At 33.7% G+C, this 19,446-nt stretch overlaps 2 protein-coding genes across 3 annotated transcripts; both read left to right on the top strand.

Annotated features, from left to right (window-relative positions):
- Positions 1 to 12,633: 12,633 nt before the first annotated feature.
- On the top strand, positions 12,634 to 16,282 carry LOC111879517 (uncharacterized). 2 transcript variants are annotated; one of them, XR_002846121.3, is made up of 10 exons: positions 12,634 to 13,242; positions 13,698 to 13,765; positions 13,962 to 14,032; positions 14,276 to 14,488; positions 14,575 to 14,738; positions 15,338 to 15,393; positions 15,518 to 15,570; positions 15,665 to 15,804; positions 15,876 to 15,973; positions 16,054 to 16,282. XR_002846121.3 is itself a non-coding variant. In XM_023875983.3 (10 exons), exons 1-10 carry the CDS (start codon positions 12,935 to 12,937, stop codon positions 16,123 to 16,125), a joined length of 1,221 nt encoding a protein of 406 aa, XP_023731751.1. In that variant the 5' UTR covers positions 12,635 to 12,934; the 3' UTR covers positions 16,126 to 16,282. The 2 variants fall into 2 exon arrangements, 1 of the variants encoding a protein (XP_023731751.1); XM_023875983.3 differs by having other exon boundaries at positions 12,635 to 13,242; positions 15,665 to 15,782.
- A 1,786-nt stretch (positions 16,283 to 18,068) lies between these two features.
- Positions 18,069 to 18,904, top strand: LOC111879526 (uncharacterized protein At4g14100). The gene is made up of 2 exons (XM_023875991.3): positions 18,069 to 18,601; positions 18,697 to 18,904. Exons 1-2 carry the CDS (start codon positions 18,121 to 18,123, stop codon positions 18,810 to 18,812), a joined length of 597 nt encoding a protein of 198 aa, XP_023731759.1. The 5' UTR covers positions 18,069 to 18,120; the 3' UTR covers positions 18,813 to 18,904.
- The last annotated feature ends 542 nt before the right edge of the window (positions 18,905 to 19,446 follow it).

Raw genomic sequence — 19,446 nt, 5'->3', positions numbered from 1 at the left:
GTTTGGGTAAAAAGATATTAAATGAATAAAAGAACTATGAGTGAGAGAGGGTGGTAACGAAATGGGGTTTAGATGGGTTAGATTATGCATATGTAGTATAATTCATTTGACGTCATATTTGCAAGTTGTCTTGTAAGCTGTATGTAGCCCTCTTTTCTTATTATTATTATTAATTATTCATTTATTTATTTATTTACATAGGTTAGGACCTAATGCATGTGCCTTTCACTTATAAGTTGCTGAAGCATGGAAGCTACATTCCTTTTTATGCCCACACGTATCTTATATTGTAGCTATATGAGAGGTAGATGTATAGACCTTCCAATTTTCTCAGGTGTCACAATAGCCTATATTCTTATCTTACTATATATATTTTATTTATATTCATTTATTTATATATAGGTAGTCTGTAAAATAACTTTTATATATATTCTTCATGTGTGCGCGTGTATATATATATATATATATATATATATATATATATATATATATATATATATATATATATATATATATATATATATATATATATATATATAATACATATTGGTATTATGTTTTTATACCACGTTTGGACGATTCATAAGGGTGTCATTTATTTTCCATCGTCTTTGATCATAAACAACTAAGTTTGATTATTTTCAATGTTGTATATAATTCTGTTGATGGCGTCAAACGTAATCGTTCACGAAAAGTTCATGAAATACATTTTTTTTGTCTATGATGTTTGAATATAATAATTCGAACAAACGGTTTTATTCAATTGTTTCCATGGAACGGTTTCTACTTCAAGATGATTCATTATAAATATAGACTCCGTTATTAGTCGTAAATCTTAGATCAAGTTATTATCTAAATTGCACCAAATTTTCTCTGAGTCCTTGGGTAATACAACATTCGTTATTAATATTAATATGGATTATCTTACAAAAGCCTATATTTTGCTAATTGTTACAAAGTACAACAACGACAACAACCAGATGTTGTTAGTAAATGGATAGATGTAAAGGAAGAAGTCACATGGTTCAATCGAGCGTTTAATTATGCGAAAAAGTACCAAACTTCGTTGTCGGGACGAAGAAGAGTTCTTGGAAGTTGTTACAGATTTTTACATATGTGAGCGTGAAGGCAAAGACTTCGAATATGAGGAAGTTTGGAAGGTTGTTAAAAATAATCAGTATTTCCTATAGACCGCTCTATTTTCCATTAAAATAACCTATGGACTTTTTTTATTTTAATGGTTTGTTTGTAGTAATGTTATAAGTTTAATGTTTCATGTAATGATTGTTTCATGTAATTGTTGTTAGTTTCAGTAATGTATTATAATGTATCGTGAAAACTAATGCAATGATCATTTATTAATTAATATTAAACAAAAGAGGTGCATCCAATACATATGTAATACATGAAAATAACCTAGTACCCACCTAATAAATTGAAATAGATATTAAATAAACGGGATATATTTCAAAATATTCCAAGAGACTTCAAACTGGAATTCCAACCCGTCACTTAATGACTTGTACTCCTCCTTAGCAGCTTCCAAGATGACCTCATCGGTAGCATTTAAACGGGTGTCGTCAATTTTGGTATAAAGATCGTTGAATAATAGAACTTCACTTTTCATTTCATACCATCTTGCTAAGATGTCCAGTTCGCCACGATCGTTTGCTGTGGTCATTCGGTTTTCAGCGTTAAAGATATTGGTTAAACGAGTCCACAACATAGGATCGTTCAACTTCTTGGTCTCGTACACATGAACATATGCACGTGTAAGAACCAAGAACTCCTCATTGCCCCATGGTATAGAACTCATTTTTAGTGAAACAAAGAGAGTAAAATATCAAAAATAATATATGAATAAATGTAAGATCATTTTGTAAATTGTTTTTTTAACTTAATGTCAATTTGTAGTATTTTATAAACAATATCGCAGTCCAATCTTCTAATTTGTCCGCAATTTATAGTCCAACTAAACTGAAGAATGCAGTGTACTAACTGAGAACACAACAGATCACTGTTTGAGTTGACAAGTCATTGTATCGAATGACAACACAATACACTGCTACTTGAGTTGACAAGCCATTACACCGGGAAAATAAGGAGTCGCTATAAATAGTTGTTCATATCCATTTTAATTGTATCACATTACTTTTCGCCTTGCAATTATGGACTCACCTGTACCACATAGATGGACCAATGAAGAAGAGGTCACTTTGGTTCAAGCTTGGATCGTAACTATAGAGGAGGATTTTCCACCAGGTCCGCCACAAGTTCGTGCTGGATCATTTTGATCTCGTGTCTGTCATTTGTTTCACCATCAAATGAGGCGTACTCAATATCGAAGAAGAAGAGATTTTAAAGCGAAGTTTCTGGATTTGAAAAGAAAACTCAAGCATTTTCAACGTATTTATAACGAGCTGGATAATGAACATGTGAATATGGATGAAGACATTCTCATACAGGTGGCTTTGGAACTATACCGTTTCGAATATGATGATAGAGAGTTTACCCACGGAGATGCATGGAATCTTTTAAAGGATGTCCCTTACTTTTAATATGCATGTCGGTTAACTTAATTGTTTTTCGTTAGTTAAGTTGCTTGTTGATGTACGTGTTTTGTGACTAGTTAATAAATCTACCTTACTTTTAATGTATGTTGTTTCCTCAATTAAGATAACAGGTACATAAATAACTAATACATAATAGTACATAAAATGCAAACTGGGTACATCAATTAAGATAACAGGTACATAAATAACTAATACATAATAGGACATAAAATGAAAACGGGGTACATCAATTAAGATAACAGGTACATAAATAACTAATACATAATAACACATAAAATGCAAACGGGGTACATGAATAATTAATACATAATAGGATATAAAATGCAAACGAGGTACATCAATAACTACTTCTTTTAGGGAGGTAACATGACCATCCGTTCATTTGGTATTTCCCAGTGCACATGTGATGGTATAGAATTCACTAACTCAGATCCAAATGCAAGTCGATACACGAAAGCAGTGAACTTATAATCAACCATTTCGTGAATGGCTTCATACGTACGGGTTCTTAGAGATGCTATAGCGTGGCCACATGGTATACTGTTTTTTGGCCATTTCCCACAACTACATACCCTACGTTCAAGTTGTACTTTGTTGGTGGCAAAATTGTCATCGACTTCAAATATATCCCCATACAAACGTCTTGCTATCCAATTATAAGACTTTTTGATGCGTTTTTGAACCTTATTCTCAACATAAGGGGTCACCCACCAGACAACCTCCCTGCAAAATTTATTAATTTTAAAATAATAATACAAGAAAAAACTAAATTTAACAATCTCCCTTACCAACCTCTGTATCCTCCCCTAAACACTCTTTTAACATCATCATGAACCATCTTCATGATTCTTCACACTCTAAGGTTCCCAAACCGATTGCTAAGAGTAGGGGTTCATGGTTTCCATCCAAAGCCACTGCGAAGTACATTGTTATCAGATAGATCCTAAGAAGGGGTAAATAACCTACATATAATAACGATATCATGCACCTAAGGAAGGGAATCTGCATAAAAAAAACAAACATAAATTAGTGATAAATAAAGAGTAAACGAGATGCATTACCAAGAAATATTAATTAACTCAATAAAACAAATATGTTATACCACGCAACCTAAAGCCATAAAAAAGAATTGAAAGCGGTTGGTATCCGTTTTCTTGATGGCTATGAAGGTATTAGGATTTGTTATTTTTAGATTATCCAAGAATATTGGTAGTTGAGAAAAGCTTCTTTCGGTGTAAGTACTCATTCTGAACAGCAATGAAAGTGTTTTACAATAATCACACAAATACAATTATAATTATATACAAATTGGTGTTTCTCAAAAGTTCATACTTCATACTTCAACTTTTTTAATTCATAGTCAAACCAGTTCATTTCATAGTCAAGCATCACTGACCGACAAGACACGGCAATGTACTTGTATGCAGTTTATAGTTCAACTTTTTTAATTCATAGTCAAACCAGTTCATTTCATAGTCATACATCACTGACCGACAAGACAAGACAATGTACTTGTATGCAGTTCATAATTCAACTTTTTTTAATTCATAGTCAAACCAGTTCATTTCATAGTCAAACATCACTGACCGACAAGACAAGACAATGTACTTGTATGCAGTTCATAGTTAAACTTTTTAAATTCATAGTCAAACCAGTTTATTTCATAGTCAAACATACTTGTCTGTAATAAAATTTCTTTTATAAATGGGTGTAAAGTAACTCCATGAAATTTATCTGTGAAAGTAATTCATATTTGATAGAATAAAAAAAGTGAATGACATACTGTAATTGCGGAGGTGAACGTATCATTAGGATTTCAGGTACAGCTAAAAACCCAGGAAGATTATTTTACGCTTACCCATATATGGTATCATGTTGCTAACTTCAATCATATTTACACCTCGTCATTATATGGCAACAATTCTTATTGTCAACGTTTTAATTTATAGGGACCAAAATGTGAGTTTATCAGTTGGGTTGACGAAGAGAAAGACCAATCATCTATGGTAATAGCTAAAATAGCTAACTGTAATAAGCACATTCAATCAGAAAATAAGAAGTTAAAGATAGCCTTGGTTTGTATTTGGGTGTTGTTTTTGGCAATTATTGTTTACAAGTTGTAAGCTTTTTAATATTGTTTTGATAGTTTTGAAGTTGTTACGTCAATAAATTGTTGTATTTGTTGTTATGTTTAGAGCAGTGTACTTGTTACTTTAAAACAAATGGTGGTGTCGTTGTTATGTTGTAAGTATTGAAGTTATTAGTATGTCATTAAATCCAACTATAATCCAACTACATAGGACCAAGACTCGACCCCCAAATTTTTTTTGTCATCCGTTGGCTAAACTCTAAAGTTGCGTTCCTTGGGTCAATAAGTTCACGTATTGGTTGACCTGAAACTAATTGTTCCATAAACATACAAAGAAAAACACCACAATCTCCCAAATGACTACTTTGTTGGGGAACATTTTTTTTTTAAAATGAATTGCATATTTAATGGAATCATTGGGATGTTCCTTCGGGCCCAATAGTTAATCTTGTCTAAATAATCTACCACCTGAGATTCAAATTTGGTAAAGGTTTCATCAGAGTTGAATTTTTCATAAGCCCCTCTACCGAGACTGTCATAAATATGGACTTCAATTGAGCCAATCATAGTTCCCCAAATAACCAGTGATTAGGGAATGAATGTATAAGGATCATAAAATAAAATTATGTTTACATATCAGTATACAAAAACATAACGACAATAACGAAAATATTTTCAAAATAAACAATTCAATTTACCGTATCGACATCCCACCAAGCAACCATGAAGTTGGGGTACGTAGCAATACCAGCCATAAACGCCCTCCAATCGTGCCCTTCCTCCCGAGCATGGAAAACAAAAAAATTTGGAGGCATTATTATACGTCGGTCGCTATCAAAACGTCTCTCCATCAGTAGTTCATACCAAATGGTGATATGTTGCACATAATTATGATACTTTTGTTATTAACTAAATAACAAAATACTTTTAAAATAATAAATTAACAATTATTTTACCAATGACTTCAACCATCCGTCATGTGTTTGCCCAAACAAAGCGCTCCAAAAATCTCTATCTAACACGAAATTAAACAAACGATGTTGGACATCATATGAATGAAATAAATAATTATGGATGACAACCTAACCGCCTGCTACGTAAGGTTGCAGGCGCAACACGAAGAAGTCGTGAACAACAGCAAAAGCTGGAGGAGGAACGGGACTTGTTGATTCGATATCAACCTTCTTTTTTGGTCTTCTTTTTTGTTTCAGTGTCGTGTGCAACTAAAACAATATTCAAATGTTTAAATCTCTATCTTTCAAATAATTCACATAAAAATAAAATTCTATTATTACGATATAAGTTTATAAATTAAACGAATACCTCGGTATAAGGAGGGCACAAATACTTTGATGAATTTCGAGCCCTCGGTCTATCGAGTGTAACTTCTTTGCCATCAAAACCATAAGCATCATAATAATTTACATTTCCTGTAATTATTACTTCATCTTCCACCGACACCTAATTTAATAAGCAATAATCTCTAATTAAAAAATGTTTCAATCTACTAAAAAAAATTAAAATAAATGTAAGTATAACAACCTCTTTAGCTTCATTATAATCATTTACATCAAATACATCATCAAATTTGTTCCTACTACAACCTGCATTGTCATTATTTTACTGCAACTCCTACATTAAAAACAACACATTATAGTTATTAACGAAGAACACCTTAAAATTTAATTATTAAAATTGTAACTGTGATATATATAATAACTTTGTCATCTTCAATATCACCAAAAACATTTTCATTTGTATTATTTTTATTCATCCCTTCATTATCTACAACCTACATTTTCAAATATAAAATATGAAAAGAAAATTTCAAATATGTTAATAAATTTTTTAAAAAAATGTAGTGTGTAACTAACCGATTCATCAAAATTTGTTTGGAATACTGCATGCCCCTCAAAACTGATGTTATTCCATAGATCTTCATTATTCACTTCTTCAACAAACACATCTATAGGTTCTCGGTTCATAAACACATGTTGCTCCAGTGTATGTAGTCGTTTCAACACCTCCTCTAAGTTGGGTTTCCCACTACGCCCACCTCTACAGTGAGAGCGACCACTAGACGACATACTAGACGAAGATTCGTCTTGTCTCCTAAAATGGTCCCGTACTAGGGATATAATAACAAGATGTCATCTCATCATCACTCGGTGACATTCTATTTCTTGGTGGTTGTCCCTCCTAAAAAATTGAACATATTAAAAATGCATTTAAAAGTATAATAATGAATTTTATTAAAAATTTAAAAAAAATTATAAACCTGTGTCTTAGAAAAAATCTTGTTCACATCAACCCATTTCAAATTTTTTGTGTCACTCCATCGTTTCATCCAAGGCATGTCACTATTTTTTCTCAATACAAATTCACATGCACGAACAGTCGGACGCATCTCATATATCTATATCTACAATTTTTACAATTATAGTAATGAAAGTTAAAATTAAAATAACTAACATAACAATAAAATCATTTAAATATAAATAATTTTTTATACCCTAAATCGAGCCGTAAATCCGATACGGAGTATTTTAAAGTTTGACGACGCTCAGACAGTGATAAATATTTATTTATTTTGTTCCACGTATCCTCAAGGTTCTCATAGGTAAAATCTCTTAAGTAGCTACCTCAAGCAAAACTAACAAAACAAATAAATATTAGTTATAATATAAATTAACATTAATAATATGAAACTTTCAAAGTAAACAAAAAAAAATACCTGTTTCAGACATCCAAATTCTCAGCAAAAAAAACCAATCTTGCAGCACCCGATCATTTATTTCTTTTCCCAAAAAACCTTCATACAAAATAGTTATCAAACATACTCTAACCACATCAGTGTCAGCAACTTCTAAAAATGGTTGATTTAAAATAAAACTTTTCAGGTCACCAATTTTCACCAAAATATTTGTATAGTTCGGAAATAGTCGTTCACACAATAAACATCTTTTTTTACTACTAACTACTTTTTCTGACACTTTTTCCCCGATATTTTTTGGATACTCCCCAAAATTCAACCCGGTTATCAAAAAAAACTCTTCCGGTCCATATACCATTTTCGTATCACCCACTCTAAAATATAACGGTTTAATCTCATCTGGAGATAAAACAACGTCCGACCGTATCTGATGAAGAGACATATTGTGGAACAACAATCCGTCCATGTAACACCTAGTTCCTGGTACGTATTTTAAAATTAAGTATTTTGCATTTTGGCCTGGGACTCGGCGAGTTGGTGGCCCAACTCGTCGAGTAGAAGTGGTTTGGACACGGGAGTTAAGTGGCTGACCCGGCGAGTCAGAGACCGGACTCGATGAGTTCGTGCTGTCTGGACAAAAACCCTAATATGAGGGTTTGCACCCTATATAAACGCCTTAACTCAGCCTCCCTTGTCCCTAACACTCTCCTAAAGCTGCATATCGAAACCCTAGCCGTTTGTGTGTGTGTTAAGGCCATTTAGGTGCTTTTGTTGACTTGTGAAGCTTGGAAGGAAGAAGAGGAGCTTGAGTATTCGACTTGGGGCTTGTGGATCTAGAAATCTCATTCCATCTTCAGCTTAATCAAGGTACAATGCTCCTGCTTTGGTCTTCCATTTGGTTGTTCATCTTTGGATTGTAGATCTTGGGTGCATTTAGGGCTTTCAAGCCATTTTCGGATTTAAGGAGTGTTATGTGGACTCTAGCCTTCAGATATGGGCCTTAAGAGGGGTCTCATGGCATAAAGGTTCCAACTTTAGGGCCATGAGATCCCCATGCACATTGTAGGACACTTTATATGGATTTTTGAGCTAAAAACCCCATGTATGTGCATCAAGTTTGGAACTTATAAAATGGACATTAGGAGGCCAGATCTATGGTTTTGGTGTGTTAGACCTCATTTAAATCGACTGTATGGAGTTGGTCAAGGTTGGACTCGGCGAGCTGCTCTTGGGACTCGACGAGTCGGTGACCATTGTGCACCAAACCCTTTCTGTGAATGGGTAAGTGTTATGAAGGAAGTCCCTTGTGCGTTTAGACGCGAAAAGGGACCTGGAAGTCATGGGACTCGGCGAGTGGTATGAGCAGACTCAGCAAGTCCATAGCAATCTCCCAATCTTTGAAGATGGACTCGACGAGTTGTTCATACAACTCAACGAGTCATAGACTGGACAAGTTCTTAAGTTGGAGATGAACTTGACGAGTTCAAGTAGGAACTCGGCGAGTCTGATGAAGATGGTCCCGATGTTATGATTGAAGGAGAACCCGTCGAGTTTTTGCTAGAATCGACGAGTGGAGCCGTGGTTTTGTGTGGGATTCGAGAAGCATGGACTCGACGAGTTGGTAGGCCAACTCGGTGAGTCAGGTCAACTGAATGTTGACTTTGACTGAACTTGGGCTAACCTGTTTAGGGTTGTATGTGATATGTGTTGACTTGAAGGTTGTCGTGTAGGGATCAAGATGTCGTTGGGAGTCGACTTGTGCACCGAGGATAGTTCAGACACTGCACGATATCGAGGTGAGTTACCTTCCAGTAGGGGTGGGTCTAAGGCCACAATGCCGGCCCACCAAAAAGGGGTATTTAAAAGATAATGGTCTTTGTGATAATTATCTTGGTCTGGTTGGTTATGATGTTTATCTGGATAGTATGTTATGTGTATGGTAGGGATTAGTTTCCCTAACAGTGGTCATTAGGACCCAAGGGTAGGTCAGTACCCGGATATGCCTGACTGTATGTTTATATCTGTTGATTGTATGCTAGTGGTAGGGGTGAAATACTCCCCAGTTACCGGTTGAAAGATACCGATGTTGATTACCGGTTGAAAGATACCGATGATGGCTACCTGTTGAATGATACCGATGAAGGTTATCGGTTGAAAGATACCGACGATATTGTATGGTATGTGGTATGATGGGGGAACTCACTAAGCTTTGTGCTTACAGTTTTGGTTTTGATTTCAGGTACCTCTTTGTCGAAGGGGAAAGAGCCGGCGGTGTAGCAGCGCATCACACACACACATGTTTCCGCAAGAAGTTGTTGGGAATGTACTCTGATTTTTAATACTTATGATGTTATGGTTTGAAATACAACATTACGACTTTGTAATGAAATATTTTATGGACAAGGTTTTGGTAAAATGTTTATTAAATGCGTTGATTCAAAAATGTAATTTTTGGCCATGAAATTTGGGTCGTTATAGTCCCCTTGTAAATGAGGAACGTCCAACAAGAAACCAAATACCGTATCTCTAAAAATATCATGTCTGGCACCATCTAACACATAAAATACTTTCCATATATTACACCCCAAAGTTGACAATAGCTTTAACATTGAAATTATTATAATCATGTTGCACAAAAAACAAAACAACTATTTCATTTTAAAATATCAGATTATTAAATGCAATAATAATCCAACATTCAAATTACAAACATAAACAATAATAACTATGCAAATACCAACATTTATTCAATAATTTATATTATATATTTACGCTGAAAAACAATAACATATTATATAAACGACAACTATATAAACAACTTTCCAAGTTATACGACAAGTATACAAACGACAATTATATAAAATAACATATTATAACCATACTATAACAATTTGTCAACTTAAACAACAAATATATACAAATTTTAAAGTTATATGACAAATATACAAACGACTATTGGAAACATATTGTAAACATTATTTTAACAATTTTTTAAGTTATAAAACCATTTATACGATAACTATATACAATTTTTCAAGTTATACATACAACAACTATACAAACAACTAATAACATATTCTAACTAAGAACTTAAATAACATATTCTAACTAAGAACTTAAATAACCACTTATACGATACAATTTTTCAAGTTATAAAACCACTTATACGATAAGTATATACAGTTTTTCAAGTTATACATACAACAACTATATCAATTTATCAACTTAAACACTAACCAAACATTTTGTAAACATTATGGTAACAATTTATTTAACTAAGAACTTAAAAAAATAACATATTCTAGCCATTTTACTAAATGTACAGCTAGCCGATGCACATTATATGCACTTATGCAATCTATATTTGTACATTCATACAACCACTAACAAAATACCATTTAAACTTCAAGTTTACTAATAAATAATATTAAAACTATCAAGTACAACAAAAATACACAATCATAATAAATATAATTTCATTTTTTAAACTAACTAATACAATAAATAATAAAATAATTAAGACATACACTAAATAAATGTTATTTAAAACATAAAAAGTGTTAAAATCTAACCATATTTTCGGAATTGTTGAAAAAATCGTCCATTTTCTTCAAGAAATCATCACAGGGAATCGCTGAGAGAGAGTTTATATATCTTGAAGAGTGAAAAATGAAGAAAAAAACATTTTTATAGTTTTTTCTCAATAAAATCGCAAATGGGGACATAAAATCGCAGATGTGTCTTTTCCATCTGCTATATTCATGGTTAATTTTGTAATTTTCATTTTTTTTTTATTAAATTTGTAAAATAATTAGTATTTGTCTAATTTTGTAATTTTCTCAAAAAAAAAAAGGTCCAAACAAACTAACCCAAATCACAAGGATTATTATTCTTCTAATTTAACCTTTATAATCTATAGACAATATTGCAAAAATGGTCCTTGTGGTTGGCAAAATTTTGTAGTTTTGGTCCAAAATAAAATGTTGGTGCACCACTGGTCCAAAATTGGATATTTCTATTGTTTTTGGTCCCTATCTACTTAAAAAGACTATTATGCCCTTATAATTTGTTTTTCCATTTTTTATTATCCATTTTTATTCAAAATAATAATAAAAAATCACCAGGAGTCCCTATCTTCATCTGGGTTCTTTAACTTCGTCTTCTTAAACACACACACACACACACAAATGAACGAGCCCCACCACTGTTCGCCATCACCACCTGCAAGCACCTCCATCTCCACCAAGAAATCACCGGATGCAAATGAATGAGTGCGGATGAATGGAACACGAAGAGAAGAACGGAGGCAGAATCGATTGGGAGGAAGAGGAGTTCGATACGAATGGGAACATCCCCAATGTTGATCGATGGTCCAGTGACCGCATTCACAAGAGGTCGTTGCCTCTTATCGTTCATCGGGAAGAGAAATCGCCGCCTCTCGGTGTGGCTAGGGGTTTCGAAGGGAAGGAGGCCATAAAAGAGTTCAGACGAGAAGCATGACGTCACACGTGGTTCGGTGGCGTTTGCTTTGACGGGAGAAGAAGAGATATGCGAGAGGTGAGGCTGCTGTCTTGATGGCTCACCGAAGCACCACTACGGCCGATGTTCATGACAGAGGACGAAGAAATATACCGAAAATCAAGGAAAAAAGGTAAGAAATTTTTTCCAGCTTTGTTTTAATTAACAACAATGGAAGTGGGGAAAAAGGTGCCATTTTCTTGATTTCACAGGTAATCAACCACTCTAATGGTGTGTGTTCTTTACAGGGGATCAAAGATGAATGAAGAACAGCCTCAAAATTTTTAGGGTGTTTGGGTGTTTCATTTGACAACTTTATTTGAGGAAGAAGAACACGTTTCCTTTTGTTGAGAGAGAGAGAGAGAGAGAGAGAGAGAGAGAGAGAGAGAGAGAGAGAGAGAGAGTGTGTGTGTGTGTGTGTGTGTGTGTGTGTGTGTGTATATGTGTGTGTGTGAGTGGTGAGTTTATTTTGTTTTTGTTTTCATTTTATTATAAGAATAAGAAAATAAATAATAGAAATTAAAATATAATTATTTAAGGGGCATATTAGTCATTTTAGGTGGGATATGGACCAAAAACACAAGAAAATAAACTATAGGGACTAAAACCACACAAGGTATTTAAAATTGGACCAGTGGTGCACCAACATTTCGTTTTGGACCAAAACTACATATAATTTTGCCAATCACAGGACTATTTTTTGCAATTTTGTCTAATCTATATAAAAAAATGGCCTATTGTGGAGAGCTTAATCGGGTTATTAGATTAGCCATGTGCTAAAACTCCCTTACGCACATGGTTGAAACTGAAACGGAATTGATGTCGTCGGCGGGTACGGACGACGACAGTTTCTTCCCGTTCGACCGTTTGTTACAGCAGAAGCCCCACCTCTCTCATCAAACCACCGCAGCCGTCGTTATCTTACGCTCATGAAACTACTTTGCCCCCTTCATTTAACCCTAACTTACTTTTCCAAATCTTATTCGCTTTACTCACCCAATCAACTTTTTCCCATGATTTTAAGTGATCGATTCCATACGCATGTTTGGTGTCGCTTCAAAACCCCGTTTCTCGCCCCTAAATTTCGATTTATTTACCCTAGGGTTTCGATCCGGTTCGCCGAGGTTTTTGTCTCTTCGGGGTGATTCCGGAGGTGAGGAAATGGAATTTGTTCGGAAATTGGGGGGAAGGTGTTGTTTTGTTCAGTCGAGGAAGAAGAACCATAAAGTGGAAGTGATTGAGTCCGATAATAATGTCGTTAGCGGTGAAGATATTTTTGAAGCGGTGTCTGCCGGAGCCATGGTTCCACCTGATCACCTTGTAATCATGGTTAATGGGATCATTGGCAGGTAATTTCATCGTTATTTCTTTTTATTTTTTGCTTCTATCATCTGAAAAAGCCATTATCAGGCTTGGTAACTAGAACCATAATTGTTCAGTTTCTGAATTTCGTGATTTAAAGATGAACCACCATTCTCAAATCCCAAACCCCTAATCAAACTTCATTTGAACATCAAAGCGGGTTCATTTCTTCTACTTGTCAGCATAACTAAACCCTCATATTATTCATTTTCTCCATCTCTGTTTGCTTCATTTCTTAATGTTAGATTCCTTTTGAAACATAATCTAGTGGGGATGCAAATGCGATTAAACAAGAGGGGAACAAATAGGAGGATATGCTAGTTTTTACCATAAGAAAAACCGCATGCTACCATTTTTTCAGAAATTTTTAAGCATCATTTATTCATAAAGAACTTAATGTTGAAATGTGGAGGATATTTACTTAGTTGTACGGTGTGTTCAGTGCTGCAGATTGGAGATATGCTGCTCAGCAATTTCTCGATAGGCTTCCTGATAAAGTAATTGTTCACTGTGAGTGTATCTCTTTCATCGATATCCCTCTTTCACAATTCTTGTTTGATTGCTTTTCATTCAGAAACTGTCCTTTATTCCCAATTTTTTTTTCACTCTTTCCAACTTTTACAACAGTTTCACTTTAGATTCTATATAATAAAAAGTTATAATCTTTATAATATTTTGTAATCATTCATAAATACTTCCCAAGCAGGCAGTGAATGCAATTGTTCCACCTTGACTTTTGATGGTGTTGACCGAATGGGTGAAAGATTAGCTGAAGAGGTATTTTTCTCTCTCTTTCTTTTTAACCTTTTCACTTTTCATCTTATCAAAGCAAAGTGTATCAAAAAGTTGCTATCTTTATCGCATTTACATCAGTTTCAATCCCAGTCCAATGCATTTCAAACACAGTACAATACTACAATCTGTCATATCATGTCTTACACATATGACATAACAAACAAATCTTTTGTTTGAAATTAATTCTATATAAATAATCTAGTTAGTTTCTTTTTATACCAACAGGTAATAGAAGTTGCCAAAAGGTGGCCTGAGGTGTCCAAGATCTCATTTGTATCACATTCATTAGGTGGTTTAGTTGCCAGATATGCAATTGGAATTCTTTATGAAAAAAATTCACAACAAAAACAAAATTTTGAAGCTAAAATTGCTACTTTGCAACCAATCAACTTCATTACAGTTGCAACTCCACATCTTGGTTCTAGAGGACACAGACAGGTAATCAGCCATTTCTGCTATATTTTTTTATTAATTTTTTTTTAAATAAAGATTTCTATTTCATCATGTTGTCTGCGTGTGAACAGCTTCCGATTCTTTGTGGTCTTCCATTTCTTGAAAGACGGGCCCCACAAACAGCTCATTGGTTAGTTGGGAGATCAGGGAAGCATCTTTTTCTTACAGACAATGATGTTGAGGGACAGCCACTTCTCCTTCGAATGGTTTATGACTCTGAAGACATTAAGTTCATGTTAGTACTGAGGGCATTTTCGTCTTTTTGCACATACAAGAGACTGAGTGTGAGTCTCTTGTCCCACTTTCTTGGGTAGGACATATATTGCGGCCTGTGTCCTACCCAAGATCTTTTGTCTGTGCAAAAGACTTGAATGCCCTATTTTCTTCTTGTCATATCCTAAGGAGGGCATTTTTGTCTTTTTGCACATACAAGAGATTGAATGCGAGTCTCTTGTCCCACTTTCTTGGGTAGGACAACTATTGCATCGTTTGTCTTACCCAAGAAGGTGGGACAGTCACTTCTGATCTTTTGTCTGTGAAAAAGACTTGAATGCCCTTATCAAATTTTCTTCTTGTCACATCTTAAGGAGGGCATTTATGTCTTTTGCACAGACAAAAGATCGAGATCAAGAGCGGGTTCCGTGTCCCACATTGGATAGGGTAGAAAATAGAAATTGCAATTTATATCCTAACCAAGAAGGTGGAACTGGGACCCTCTCTCGATCTCTCCTATGTGCAAAAGACGTAAATGCCCTTCTCAAGAATCTTGGTGGTCTCCATTTTCTTTTGAATCTTCTTTTTTTAATATTTTTTTTTGTTCATGTAATGTGGTAGGTCGGCTTTAAGATCTTTCAAGAGACGTGTGGCTTATGCTAATGCCAACTATGATCGTATCCTTTTTTTTAAATTTCTTTTTAAAGAAAAAAAATTAATATAAATTAATATTTCCTAAAAGAAAGACTTCACCTTTTAATTGTTTTCTTTTATATGTTTTCCTTTTTTTTGATTAATAAGACGTGGTTGGGTGGAACACATCATCAATTCGTCGTCAACATGAACTTCCAAAGGTAATTTAATTTAATTTTTTAATTTTTTAATTTTTTTTTTACTTTGATTTATCGTCTGTGCTAATGATGTAAACGCCCCTCTCATCTTTTGTAGCCGAACCTTCTTGTAAAGGATAAGAAGTATCCACACATTGTTTATGTTCAGCCTGAATCTGATGACATCATCAAGAATGAGGGGACATCTTCTGTAGGTGTACCTCAAACTTTAGAAGGTCTATTTTACCCTTTTAAATTGTAATGTCCATTTTACCCTTTTGACCTAAACACATTTTTTTGCAACTCATTCATTTATCTTGTTTATTCAGAGGAGATGCTTCGAGGTCTTACTCAAGTACCTTGGGAACGTGTTGATGTTAGCTTCCATAAAAGCACACAACGATATATTGCACATAGTACTATTCAGGCAAGTTCTAACTCTAAAGCTATATTTTTGTAAAAAGACATAAACGCCCTTTGAATGTGACATGGTGGTGGTTAAATCAGGTGAAAAGCTACTGGTTAAATTCAGATGGCGCAGATGTGGTTCTTCATATGATTGATAATTTTGTTCTTTAGCATACGGTTTATATCCTTTTTAGTACTATTTTAAAAAGGGCATTTATGTCTTTTTGTGTAGAGTTGTTTAACGATAGATTTTGTAATTACTTATATAACTAGACTAAGGGGCTGTTTGGTAGAAAGTGAATGGTCTAATTAAAAAGTATTAAACACACCTCCTAAGACCATGACTTTTATTTGCAAGTGTTGTTGAATTGTAAATCATGAATTACAAAGATCTCATGTTTGAAATAAAGTTTAATACTAAAATCAAAAAAAAGTGAAATACAAAATCGATATAAAAAGGGCCAAAGGCAAAAAATAGCAATATATATTGAAACAATGTCATGCAACTCTTAGAAAAAATTTGTAGATGATTAGTTTTTTCAAAATGCAAGGATTAAATGTATAGAGAAAAGTTCTTTTTGAGAAACATGTGAGAACCCGAAAACTCCTAATCTGGCCAATATTTTTTGAAACAAACACCAACATTAGACTCTAGTTGTTACTTGTAAGCCTTCGTAACTTGAAAAATGAACTTTTTTTTTTGTTTGAAATGTGAATATGGGCACATTTATAGTTTTCGGGTTTTTTTGTGTGTTTTTATAACGTTTTCAAATTGTAATTCTATTAGACGCGGACTTTAGGGTCTTGTGGTGGTGTTTGTTTTGAAATATTTTGAAAACAAATGCAAAATATGTGTACAAGCATATTTTGAACAAAAAAAGATCTTTTTTTTACGGATTTTTTGGTGATTTTCGACTTGCGATTGGTGTAAACGAGGAGTCTATGTGCCTATGGAGGTGTTTTGAGATTTTTTTTTTTTTGGAAATTGATTGTTAAGTTCTCGCACATCTTTTTGTTTCAAAATAGTTGGCCTCTAAGTGTATATAATTTGATGGAGTTATCATGCAATAATCTCTTCACGTATTCCAACCTATTTTAAACATAACCCATGAAAATCCATATTCAAATCCACACAATTTTTAATTTTAAAATAAATACATAGTAATTAAAATAATACAAAAGTAATTAGCAAAATATTAGAAACATATAAAATGAATTTTCATACTAATTAAAAAAATGCAAAACTGTTTTAATACAAGTTATTATGGCTGACTTACGGCTAACCAAAGCTTGAATTAGAAATGGTGGAATGATTAAGGTTATGTTTGGGTACTAGCTAAAAAGCTAGTTGATAGTTAAAAAATTAACTGATAAAAAATGACGTTTGGTAAAACTAGCTGAAATATATAAAATTACATAAAAGGACATTTAAGAGTATTTGTTTCTATAATTAATTAAGGTGTATATTTGAAAAATTTTAAAAAAGTTTTTAAAAAGCTAGTCTAAGTAGTTTTTCAAAAAGTAGCTTATAAGCTACTTTTTGGTTTGCCAAACACGACAACATAAAAAAGCTTGAAAAATAAGCTAGTTTATCAGCAAGTTGTGGCACCCAAAACACAACCTAATTTACCAGATGAAACACCTTTTTTGGCTATACCGCCTAGCCTTAGGATAGTGTTGTCGGTGATACTACTTAGCCCGTTCCAAAAATGCTTTAACTCCGTCCACCCTAAAAGAAATAAGAAAATAGTAAATTATGGCTCATGAATACACTAACCATATTAATATATACATCATAGCTCTCGATTTGTATCGACCATGATACTATTCTGACCACCCTAATTTTATGCCATAAGTCGTTAAAATTTGAATATTTTTAAAGAATTTTAGAATATATTTCTAAGTTTATATTGTTGATTTCTAATTCAAATAGAACAATTTGTTAAAATATAATCTATTGATTTATACTACATATTCCATTTAAATAAAACAAATACAATGAATTGATGCTATTACTTTTATCTATAACGAAGAAGAGCATGGAAGCTCGATAAGAAGTGATAAAACTTAAAAGAATTGTGTGGTGCTCAATTAACCCATAAAAACTTTATCTCATATACCCACCACCACTAGTACCAAACAAAACATACCCACAAACAAAGAAACATGAAGCAATCCTTCCACGCCACTTCACTACTCATCCTTTTCCTTCTCCAACTTCCAAATCATGTATCACTTAGCCGAAAGCTAACCACACCCGCACCCACACCCACCCCATGGCCCGAACAATTCCACGCACTTCTGTATATGAACCTAACCTCAACCCACCTCCAGCTGTGCGACCTTTGGTATGACTGGCCCAGAGGTCGCAACGTTAACATTTTCCATAAACAACTTGATGTAGTGCTATATGACATTGAGTGGAGCAATGGCACGTCTTTTTACTACACATTTGGTGAGGACGCGCAATGTTCGGTGGTGGATTTTGGTGTTGGGATACCCCGTCCTGACTTTCTTGATGGGGCGCGATATTTGGGGAGGGTAGTGACAGATGGATTCTTGTGTGACTTGTGGGAGAAGGTCGACTTTATTTGGTATTATGAAGATGTGGTCACTAAGATACCGGTTCGTTGGGACTTTGTTGGTGGTAATAATTAGATTTAAAGGGTTTTAATGGTTATTAATTTTTTTTACTAGAATTGTTGTGGAAATGAATTAATGTATGAAAGATTTAAAATGTAGGGATATCATCGCACGTGATGACTTGGGAGGTCGGAGCAATTTTACCTGATTCAATTGTACAAGCGCCCGAATATTGTTTTACGAAGTCTGTAAACAGGAAAACTTTCTTTGCTTAGGAGGCATGAGCACGAGTTATATATTCTTTTCTGGTTGTCTTAAAAATATTTTTGTTGAGTTTTGGTTATTTAGTATTATTTTATCTTATTTATGCTATTAGTGTTCACAAATTTCAAGCTACATATTTACTCATAGTTATAGACAAATAAATATAATGATGCTAATTAAATTATTGACAATCGTATATGCATTACATGTTTCCTTTTTGCAAAATTAACATTACATTTGTTTCAAATGGAAGAGAGAGGTGGGTGATTGTGAACGTCATGGTGGGTTGATGTGCAGTAAAACACCGTTTTATTAAAGTAAAATCGTTGGACAAGAGAGACCAAAATTTTATGTCTCGCAGTGATGAAAACAATAAAAAAAGTATCATATGGAAATATGCAATTTATCCAAACCACAGGGAATTAGGGATGATTTATATTTACTCTAATTGATAACTTGATCAAATGAAGAAAATGATATTGTAATTAAAACTAGAGACTTCGTAAAACTCTTTCTAATTATGTGAAGAAAGAATAAATTGATGATATTATTATTGATTTTAGCAATCTCATAATCTCCATTATGTGAAGAAAGAATACATAGGTGATATTATTATTGATTTTAGCAATCTCATAATCTAAATTA

Source organism: Lactuca sativa, chromosome 7 (genome assembly GCF_002870075.4).
Source record: "Lactuca sativa cultivar Salinas chromosome 7, Lsat_Salinas_v11, whole genome shotgun sequence".
In the NCBI taxonomy this organism is placed as follows: Eukaryota; Viridiplantae; Streptophyta; class Magnoliopsida; order Asterales; family Asteraceae; genus Lactuca; species Lactuca sativa.
The sequence above is the reverse complement of the archived record's forward strand: the minus strand, read 5'-3'. Positions and strand labels throughout refer to the sequence as shown.